The sequence below is a fragment of the Phyllostomus discolor genome, chromosome 3 (assembly GCF_004126475.2).
Source record: "Phyllostomus discolor isolate MPI-MPIP mPhyDis1 chromosome 3, mPhyDis1.pri.v3, whole genome shotgun sequence".
Lineage (NCBI taxonomy): Eukaryota > Metazoa > Chordata > Mammalia > Chiroptera > Phyllostomidae > Phyllostomus > Phyllostomus discolor.
In genome coordinates, this window is record NC_040905.2 from 113,816,266 (window position 1) to 113,827,057 (window position 10,792).

Genomic DNA, 10,792 nt, shown 5'->3' on the forward strand with positions numbered 1-10,792 from the left:
AGCTGGGGTGGGAGTGGGGGATTTGATGAGCTGCTGGCGCAACATACTTGAGTCCCTCCTGCCTTTTGTTCAGGACGGACTGCACCCCTGCGACTGGCCTGAATTCATCTAAGGGATGAGGCTGGCATCCTCCGCCCACATCAGGCTAAACTTTTTTACCTGGGTCTCTGATTGTCTAGTTGTAACACCATGACAGGCCCAGCCAAGCTGGCAGGGAGGAAGTGGAAGCTTGAGAGGTGGGTACATCTAACTGGGTGGCAGGTCTCCTTTGGGGTTCAGGGTCTTGGATACCTATAGAGAGGTAGGGAGAGGGGTTTGATTCATGGGAGTGGGCATACTGGTCACAGATGGCTGTGCCATACCCCTAAGCCTGGCCCACATATCAGCAAGTTTGGGCAGGGAAACTCAGGAGAAGTCAAGGTGGGTAGCCTGGACACCAATTAGGGATGGGGCAGTTGCAGTTGAGCGGCCCCAGCCACGAGGATCCAGAAATCACTCTAGATGGAGAGACCCCTTCCCAACCACTTTGAGGTCCTTGATGGAGGGGGGCCAAGCATCCCACAAGGGGTAGACCCCATGTAGAAAGGGAAAAACACATGGGAACACATCCTACTTGGGACACCTCTGAGGCCTGAAGTTTCAGATGGGAGGCTGATTCCAGGCCAAACCCTAGAGGATGCCATGTAAGTGTCTGTATTAGTGGAGCTACAATCCTCTGCTGGGCCTGAGACACTACAAGGATGCACAAGCAGAGGATGGAGAAAAGCAGAATGCTTGTGCTGTTTAGGAGAGGAGGAGCAGGAGGACACTGGAGCCTCCTGGGAAACTGAAGAAGAAGAAAGAGCCCTGGCTGGCGTAGCTCAGTGGATTGAGCGTGGGCTGCGAACCAAAGCTTCGTAGGTTCGATTCCCAGTCAGGGCACATGCCTGGGTTGCAGGCCACGGCCCCCAGCAACTGCACATTGATATTTCTCTCTCTGTTCCTCCCTTCCCTCTCTAAAAATAAATAAATAAAATCTTTAAAAAAAAAAAAAAAAAAAAAAAAAAAAAGAAGAAAGAGCAAGAGGCCTTGACCTTGGAGGAGGAAGAGAGGGTGATGAGGCACCTGGAGTGACTGACATCCTCTGGTCAGGCCCATTCCCAGGCCTCACTGGCACAAATGCAGGTCCGAGTGTGTATGGAGGGAATGATGAGATGATGGGAGACTCTGGAAGGGCTCACCCAGGAGGGTCACAGGGGCTGCTGGCTTCTCCCTTCACATTTAGCAGCAACAGGATGGCTGTGGGTACCCGCACCCCATAGAGCAGGTGTCATGAAGTCCTGTCCCTCAACTTCCCAATAAAGAGAATGTGGCCCTTACAACAAAGAGCTGTACACAAATGAGGGAGCTGGCAGAGTGCAGCTCTCTCATTTTTTAAAAAAAACATGAATCATTTATGCTTTGTTTACACAAATACTTAAATACTGTATTGCACCAGCACCCAGTCATGGCTCTGAGCCTGTGTCCTGAGCCCCTAGCCAGTTCTGGAGGGTAGTGGGCTGTCCTGCCATGTCCACTCCAATCACAGTAGTAACATTCGGATGGCTGAGAACAGAGTCCCCTTACTGGGCAGCAGATGTAAGTGCCCCACTGCTCCTTGGCCCTCAACAGCTGGCTAGTCCAGGTTGTAGGACAGAGTTCCTCACAGTGGATCAATCTAATTACCAGTCCATAGTTAGCTGGATGCTGTCAGCGCTCATCCTAGTGCCCTGACTCACTATTGGAGACAGATTCCTCTATTGGCTGGGGAGGGAGGGGTGCTGCCGTACCTCCTGGGGCTGTTAAGCAGGAAGTCCATCTCTTCTGGGCTGAAGAGCATCTTCACCAGGTTGTCTGCCTGTACCCTGTCCAGCCTGCTGTGCATGCACACCTGCTCTGGGAGCGGTCAAGGTCAGAAGGAGCACCTTCCCAACCACCTTTTAAAGGGCCTCTGATCGCCATCCTCAAACGCTGCTTGGAATGGGAAGAGTTCTGGTGGAAGAGTGGGTGTTGCGATAGATCCTTCGAGGACCTTAGAAGCAAGGAAGTGACCAGATGGCCATGGTGGGGAAAAATGCCCAGGCCCAAAACAGGAGTTCCACAGGGTTTGAGACAAGCTTCCATGGAAACCCTTGCTGTCTGGATTCAGGACTCCTGCCAGGAGGGAGGAAAGGGGGAACAGCCTCTTCTCTTTCTGTCAGCCTTGGAGGCTTTGTCTGTAGCCCAGCCTCCTTGCTGAGGTCTGCAGAACATCTGGTGGCTTCTGGTGTGGTGGAAGGAGGCCCCCAGGGCTCAGCCTGTGGTGAGTGTTCATGGGGGTTAGCCTTGGGCCTTTTGCACAACCAGCTTCCCTGGGAGGCTGCAGGCGGCTGGGTTTCCTCCCTGGAACAGCCCTCTGCACACATTCTCTTTTGGCCCCCAGGGCAGCCCTGGCAGATGGTGATGGGAGTTAGGGGGCCCTTCCCCATGGCCTCTGGCCCAGCTCATTGCTTCTTGTGGATTCTGCCACTTGCTCCCAGCCCCTGACTGAGGCCTCTCACACCACCTCCCTCCTCCCTGGCCCTGCCCTGTCCCTGCATCTTAGAAGAGGCTCTGCCTCCCTGCCCTCTCCAGCAATTCCTCGGGCTGCTGCATTCTCCCTATTCCTTCCTCACCTCATTCCTGCTGCTTTTGGAGTGTTCTGGGAAACTGTCTGGGGGAGGCACCAGCGGGCCTGACAGTCTGAGGCCCCAGAGCGCTGGGGTATTTCCTTTAAAAAGGTGACCAATTAAATACTTCTGGCCTAGCCCAGGGCCTGCTGTTTCTGCAAGAGGCTTTCAAACCACCACTTGTCTAAGGAGCACACAGATATATGTACTAAGCATGTATTATGCCTTAAGGAGCTTCTAACCCAACAAGGAAGACATGACTGGGGACAAGGGGGACAGTACACTGCTCCTCTCTCCGAGGACAGTGTCCAACCCGACTCCGTGGCCCACTGCTAACCTGCATCCTGCACTCACAGCAGGGAACTCCCATGACGCACTCTCGCATGCCCTGCCCTTAAGCCAGGCCTGCTCTGCAGTTGCAATCAGCTCTGGGTGCCAAGCGAGATGCTGAAAAGCAAGAGTGGGCAAAGAGTGGTGAGATAGGAAGAGCTGATGGGGGAGGAAAGGGAAATGGCCTCTGAACCCCCTTTGCCTGAGCCTCCCAAGAATTAGAGGTGGGGGTTCAGTGACCCATGCAGCACTGCACTGTGTCTGCCCAGCCTGGGTGAGGTCTGGAGGGAGGAGGCTCCTGGCTTCCATGACCTCGCTGGGAATCAGGCCTTTCATGTGAGGCTCAGGGCTTCCTGGGTCCTGCTGCTGCCATACCGTACCCCCTCTCTGCCTCCCACCTCAGCAGCCAGGAGTCTGAGGCCGGCGCAAATAGGGCCAGCGACTCGCCCTGGGTCAGGTCCAGGCAGGGTCCATGCAGGGGAGCCTGTGAGCAGGGCCATATAACTGAATGGCAGGACGCATGGAGGCCAGATCCCTGTCCCCACCCCTTGCCCTGTGTCCCCCAGGGCCCACAAAAACATACACAGGGTCTAGAGATGTTAGCAGGTGCCATGGGTGGAGACTCAGGTGCACTCATGCCACCAACGTGGAGGCTACACTGGGGTGGATGTGGGTACCCTTCAGTCCCTGCTCCCGCTCGCCAAGACACCCATGAGAGTTCTCTGCTGCTTTCTGACTTGATGGGGCAGATGCTAATCTAGATGGGGTCTCCTTTTCCTGCTCTGGGGGCCTACCCAGACATCCCCCTCATATTATCTGTAGCAACCCCCTGCCCATGAAGGTCCAGGTCCCCAGTGGCCCACAAGACACCACCAGTGCCCAGGATTAGTCCCAGACATGTGGGTCTTTGGATGCCCATTTGGGCCTGACTAGGGATCCAGGTGGACAGCACCCCTGCCCTTGTGGGACAAAGGTCCAGTAAGGAAGGTGCACAGTAAACCAAGTGAATCAGTGGATAAAATAATTCTGGTGGAAACTACCAGCTATGGAAACTGATTCTAGGGTGGCCAGTAACAGGGTGGCACGGTCGGGTCCACCCTGAGGATTAAGGGTTCCTCATGATCTGAGCACCTGGGCAGCTCTGCAGGCACCAGTGGGTTGGCCAGCTGTCCCTCAGGCTCTGTCTGTTCCCCTTTCCCTGGGTCCTGTCCTGGATTGGATGGTACTGTTCCATTCCCTTAAGGCCCCTCACTGCAATGAAGCCCCTGGTTTTTCCTTTTCTATTTTGTCATCTGGCCCCAGCAGCCAATGAGACTCAGGACTCTATGCCCAAGATTTCTAGCCTGCTGGATGATGGGGACTTTTGTAGTAGGACCTCCTGCAGGGGACCTGGAGCCTCCCTGAAGCTGTTTCAACATCACCCAGTTCACCCCTTGTATCTGCTACACTTCACCTGGCTGAGTTACCTGCCCCCTGGGCCTGGGAGTCCCCAGGAGCAGAGGCTGGTGCTCCTCCCTGTCTCAGTCACTGTCCATTCTAAAGGCCAGTGCCCTAGCTCTGAACATTGTGCTTGGTCCTTGGAGGTGCTCAGTAAAGGTTTATTTAAAGAATGCCACAGCCTCCCAGACCTCAGCAGAGCCCAGTACTGTGAAGCATCTCGCATCATTTCATTTATCTTCACCCTAGCCCCAGAGCTAACAACCACACTGTGGACAGTGGGGACAACACTGCAAACTGAGGCTGAGTCCTTAAGAATCTTGCTGAAAGTCTCATAGCAGCAAACAAGTCACAATGTAAACTCCAATTTGCAACTGGTTTAAAACCAGAGGCCATGACCTTGACTTCTACTTTTTTGCCTTCCAAAGCAACAATTCCTTCATCGGGGAAGCACGAACCCCATAAGGAGCGATAGTGCAGAAAGTGAGGGGTGTTCAGTAAAGGGTCTGTTCTGTGGCTCAGTGTGGGGGGCCCACCCCAGCCACAGCAATGGCCCAGGAGATGGTGGGCACGGGTGCCAAGATAGATGGCTGTGGGCACATAGTGTCCACCTACTCTGATACATGCCTGTGGCTTTTGTATCTTCCAATGAGCCCAGCACGGATCTAGGCACCTGTGCTGGAGCCAATATATGAGGTGAGTGCCCAGTGCATCCACCCTGAGTGGCCTTACCCCTGCCCTACAATATAGAAGGGATACGAGTGCTCTTGGTAAATATACTTGATATACTCTTGACAAGCAAAAACACAAATAAAATAAAACAAATATGTACAAAATCCCACCTTCGTATGATGTAAATATATATAATTTCTAAAGTAGCTTTAATGTCACACAAGTAGCTTTTGAGCCTAATGTGAGAGAAAACAGAGGTGGCTAAGAAAAGCCCCCTAAGGGGCTCTGACCTCCCCAAGCCTGTGGAGGGCCCTGCTGTACCCTAAGCAGGTTTAGCAGCTATGAGAAGGGCCCTAGTTCCTCAGGAAGAGCCAGAAGGCCATCCCTGCTCCTTGGAAATCTGGTTTCCCAGGGGAGTATAGGAATCTCAGCCCAGACCACTGCAGAAGTGAAAATCCCCTCAACCCCTGTTCATTAAACTCTGACCAGAGAGGGGGTGCTCTCCCCAACAGACCCAGAACTAGCTCGCCCTGCCGCAGGAAGGGTTCAGTCAGCAGGCTCATCTTGAAGGATGGTGAGGAAACGCTGGCCTCCTTCGCAGAGAAGGCTGTGCACAGCCCGGTACAGTGCCAGCCAGGCTGGTCCCAGTGGCTCCTGCGTGCTCACCAAAGGGAGGAGTTCTGCCATCAGGACCTGGGATGAGATGCAGGGTCAAGGCTGCAGGGAAGCCTTGTCCCAGACTGCTAGCCCAGGGCCCCACAGGGGGTGGGGCAATTCCAGGGCAGGCTTTGGGGCACCATATTCCAGCCTTTCCCTCCTCCAAAAGCTCCCAGCTCTCCCCAGTGCCGGCAAGTGCACAGGCCCAGAGGCTCCCATCCTCCTGGGGGGGGTCCTGTGGGGAGGAGCACAGACAGGCTCTTGAGCCCTCACAAGGTTCCAGACCTGGAATCTTCCCCATGGCCCAGGTTCTCCTGGCACCCAGTAACCTACCTCCCACTTCCTACTCTGGGAGTACCTTTTGCAGGTGGATCTGTTGGTCCAGCATGCCCACCCGAAGCCTGAGGGCCGCCAGGGTCTGCAGCTCCTGGGTGCTGGAGTAGAGAAGCAGCTGGGGGCTCCAGATGGGGTCTGCTCCTCCTCCACAGAGCAATGAAGGCCTGGGGAGTCTCCCTTCAGGCCACGGCCCCAGCTGCTGTGCCACTACTGCTGTGAGGACAGGGGGATGTGGCCTCATGGGGTGACAGCCAGGTACCTCCTCCCCACTCTCCTCCAAGGTTGCAAAGTTTTCCTTTGCCTCCCGGATGAAGCCCTATTGTCCACAGTCATCTCTTGCAAGACTAGGCCAGTTACTTGCCAGTACTTCTCTGATTCTCACATGCTACTTTTTCAATAACTGGACAAATAAGCAAACTACGTAAAGTGGTGGGGCTTTGTGTGCTGGAGAGCTGCCCCAACTGGTCCCACAAGACAACTAGGGAGAACTCAGAACACAGTGGGGTGACGAGGGGAAGGGCCTGCCTGCCTCTGCTCCTAGTTTGCTGTTAAAGTCCCAATGCTACCTGTGGCTAGAGGACCTTGACCCCTGACCAGACTTCAGCACAGGTGGGGTGGGGGTCTCACCTGTTCGTAGCTCCTGCAGCCTGTAGAGACACTGACCAACAAGAGCCTGCAGTCCCTCCAAGGTGAGTAGGCAGCGGTATTCCTGCATCCAGTCCATGGGGTCTATGAAAGGGTCAGGGAGGGCAGGCTGGGTCCAGGTTGGTTCTGAAACCTTCCCTACCCCAAGACCTATATCAGGGTCCACTGACCTGTTGTGAGCTCCTCTACCATTCGCAGTCTCAGCTGCAAGCAGGCCTTCTGCAGGCGCCCCACTTCTGCCTCCACCTCTGCAGCACTGAGCCCAGAGCTGGGCCAATCTGACTGGACACAGCTCAGGGAAACTCCCCTGTGGCCAGCCCGCGGCCCCCCGCCTCCCCCCCCCCCCGTCCGCAAAGGTAGGATCTGGGAGTAGCTCTAGCCCTTCTAGGAGTTGCTCCTCATTCTAGGAGGTCTGCAGCTCCTACAAAGTGCAGACCTAGATACTCTCCCACCCCCAACCACCCCAGCAAATCCAGCAAGGATACAGTCATCTGCATTTTCTGGAGGAACTGGGTTTTGGAGGACATAGCAGCATCCATGGACTCACTGGTCTGTGTAGAGCTGAGCTGGGCCCACAGACTGGGATGCACACACGGGTACCCCAGCAACCAGAAAGCGATCGTTATTCCAGCCAGCTGGGCTGGGCCTTGGGAAGTAGGCAAGGGTCAGGGTGGGGGCCTCAGCCTGGGGTGTCTGGGCCTGCTGAGTGCCAAGAGGGGCCTTGAAGGCCTCAAGGAACTAAGAGGACACAGTCCAGACAGACAGCTGACTCACTCTGGAAACTACTAGGAGGGAATTTGAGGAAGAAGGGAGGGCCTGGCAGTGACTGGTAACTAGGATGACTGGTAAGAGCTCTTGGTGCTGGCTCTGTGCCAGGCACAGTACATAACCTGAAAGGAACCACCTGGGTTAACGTTGCTACAAAGTTAGTACTATTATTATCACCTGCACATGGAAGACAAATTGGGACTCAAAGGCACCATGTGCCTTGCTCAGTTTTGCAGCTTGTAAGCAAGTAGCTGAGCTGGGGGCCTCAAAGCTCACTATTCACTATGTCTAAGGTGACTATGGCAGTGCAAGCTGAGCAGAATTTAATATACTGTCCCCTCCTAGCGAAGAAAGCAGAGGGATCTGTTGGAAAAGTCTTACCAACACGGCCCCTTTCCTGTTCTCCACACTCCCCTGGCTTCCCCACCACCTCCACTCAGTTGCAAGACTCAGGCTCACCGGGAGTTCTGAGAAGCCGCCTTCCTGAAGGCCGTGGGTAGCTGCAGCAGCGTCCTGTCAGGGAAGCCGGTGCTCTGAGCAGCCTCGCCCCATTGTGGGGCTACAGACCCCACTCCCTGCTCAGAGCCCAGTCAGGGGTGAGGCTAACCACTCCCACTCCCTTGAACAGGGTGTCCAGAGTGACCGTGGGAGCCAGCCCAGTCCAGGCCTGCCCTGGCAGAGAGAAGAGAGGGTACCACAGGCACAACCCATCTTGAGCCCCTAGGCTAAGTGGATCAGAGAATAGGGCACTGGAGAACCAGGGAGGAGAGTGGGACAGGCCCCAGCTCGTCAAGCCTGGCACATTCACAGCCAACTGTTCCATTCTGCCAGCTTCAGGGCAAGGGCCTCACAGGTAGCACTCCAGAACCCACAGCCACCTCAATGCCCTGCCCTCTTTGTCACCCCAAACCCTGGACTCCAGCTGCTAGCCAGCGTCTAATCAGGCAAAGAGCCGTTTCTCCAGCGAGGGTCTAGAAACCTACCCTTTCTCTTTGAGTGTGAAAACTTCTGGGGCCTGAGGAGCAGCCAGTGGAGCTATTTGTTGGTCCCTGAGGCTTGGTCCAGGCTTGGCATCTTGGGGTCCTCTCCCTGTACAGGTCCGATCCCCCGCTGACAGAAGCCTGGGCTTAGGGAGGCCCTTGGCAGGCATGGTGATCTTATGGATGCCTCTGGGGGGTTTTGTTTCAGAAGCTCGGGGTGGGGCAGGAGCTGTGGTAGCAGAAGTGGCAATGGACCCAGACTTCAGGCTGGAGGACTTCTCTCTTTTTCCAGCCTTAGAAATGCCTTTTCGAACCTGTACAGCCTTCTCCAGTGCCTGGGTCAGAAGTTCCAGCTCCTTGAGGTCTTGGGGGCTGGGTTTGCATGCTGCAAAAGCCAAGACGTGGTGGTCTTTCACCACTGTCCCTCAGGAGGGTTCCTCACCACTGCAAGCCAGAAGACAGGCCAGGGGCAGCACCTGTAGGTGGGTGGCTTAGGTTTACCTGGAAATGGGGCCTCTTCATTAGTTTCTAGCCCTGGGGTTGGCTCCGGAGCCGGGGTCTTGGCTGGTTCCCTGCGAAGACACAGGGCAGCCGTGCCACCACAAGGAGATAGAGCCCAGGCCCAAAAGACCCCACAGGGCCTCCTGATCTGGAAATAAAACCCCAGCCTCAGAGCCTTCAGGGAAAGGGGGGAGCCCGATAATTGGCAACTCAGAAACGGGCGCTAGGCCTGGCCTCTCGGCCCGGGGCTCGGAGACGGCTTCTGAGGGCACGAGGAAGGACTAATTGGTGGTCGGGGTCCGCGTACCAGGTCCGCAGCAACCGCCGGGAGATTTGCAGGCTCCGCTCCAGCTCCCGCTGTCGCTCGGCACAGGCGTCCAGGGCGCCCCACAGCTCGGCCACCAGCCTGGAAGGGACACACCTGCAGCTCAGCTCCGGGGCCAGCCTTCCTTGGGCCGTGCCCGCTCCCGCCACGCTCCCTCCACCGCCCTGACCCTACCGGCGAGAGCAGGCGGCGGGCAGCATGAAGGAAGCAGCCGTTCTTCAGGATTTGCCGCCGTGGGAAAGTCCCACCCCTTCCGTGCTATAAGACTACCCCTTCCGGCTGGGCTACCCTATCCAGATCCCAGGGCTCAGGACTGATGCGTCTCCTCCACCCCGACTCCAGGGCTCAGAGCCCAGTCTTCCTCGCTGAGCTACCACCCTAAGTCTCGGGTAACGGACCTCCAATGCTGCGCAGGCGTCTGGTGCGGATAACTGGGTAGATGGTGGCATCTGTGATCGCTTTACAGGTGGATTCTTCGTTGTCCTTGTTGAAGTCACTCTGAAGTGGGGCCGACCTGCCTTGCTGACCCCATCTGGCACAGGGTGAAGCACGTGAAGGGGCACAGTCGGTATTTACTGCAAACGGTCGCTAGAGGTGTGGATGAAGTGTGTGCTGGGAGCGGAGTGTTCACTTTTGGACATACTGACAAGGTGACGACACCCGGAGGAGACACCGGGTAGGCACCTGGGCAGAGAGGGGTGAAGCGAGATGTTCCAAGGTGGGGCACGTGTGCACGGCCAGGGACAAATGAGGAATGGATGATAGGACTGCAGAACCCAGTGTCAAAGAAGCAATGGGGGGCTGTACTAGGAGCATGTCGGAGGGATAGGGGATGGGGTCTTCAGTGACTAAGGGAACGAACATCTTGGGTGGGAGGAGTAATGAAGGTAGCGAGGGCCAATGTAATTGGAGATAAGAATAAAGAGATCCCTGGGAATCCAAAAGGACAAACCTTGTGAGGGGGGTTTTTTTAAAGATGGAGAGCTGGCCATTCATAGTCTCTAATAGGAAGGTGCTGCAGCATAGGGAAGAAGGACGAGCAGGGAAGCTGAGGGGGTGGGGCAGAGAGGCGGGGACTCAGGCAACCCTGGGACTGTTCTTAGGGTGGCCACTCACCTGCAGTGGCCCATTCTCATGCCCAATAGGGGAATGCTAATGCCATTTCTGCCAAAAATGAGATTCTCTGTGAGGCAGGAGAGGAGGGGAAAATGCTTGCATCAGTACTTAGGAGACCCCATAACAGTCATAGGGCACCAAAGTGATGCCCTCCTCAAGGACTTGAGGAGATGCAGGCAGACGGCACCACAGTGAGGTGTCAAGGTGACCGTTAGAGCTTGGGGAGACACAGGGAGACCCCATACTATGGTCACAGTGTTGTGTTCCACTGGAGTGGTTGTCTTCTAGAGGTGTAGGCTGGAAGAAGGTAGAGAACTGGGTTCACCCAGAGTTGGAATTTTGGTAAGGGGCTATGGACA

The 10,792-nt window shown here is 55.7% G+C and overlaps 1 protein-coding gene across 4 annotated transcripts; it reads right to left on the bottom strand.

Annotated features, from left to right (window-relative positions):
• Positions 1 to 5,271: 5,271 nt before the first annotated feature.
• TEDC2 (tubulin epsilon and delta complex 2) lies at positions 5,272 to 9,591 on the bottom strand. Of its 4 annotated transcripts, none has more exons than XM_036019984.1 (10): positions 9,492 to 9,591; positions 9,300 to 9,398; positions 8,993 to 9,063; positions 8,495 to 8,876; positions 7,971 to 8,024; positions 7,229 to 7,322; positions 6,914 to 7,025; positions 6,726 to 6,827; positions 6,121 to 6,308; positions 5,281 to 5,798 (listed from the first exon to the last, which is right to left on the bottom strand). In XM_036019984.1, exons 1-10 carry the CDS (start codon positions 9,515 to 9,517, stop codon positions 5,652 to 5,654), a joined length of 1,275 nt encoding a protein of 424 aa, XP_035875877.1. In that variant the 5' UTR covers positions 9,518 to 9,591; the 3' UTR covers positions 5,281 to 5,651. The 4 variants fall into 4 exon arrangements, with proteins under 4 accessions (XP_035875878.1, XP_035875879.1, XP_035875877.1 ...); XM_028510700.2 differs by having other exon boundaries at positions 6,121 to 6,311; XM_036019985.1 differs by lacking the exon at positions 7,971 to 8,024 and having other exon boundaries at positions 5,272 to 5,798; positions 6,121 to 6,311.
• Positions 9,592 to 10,792: the final 1,201 nt, after the last annotated feature.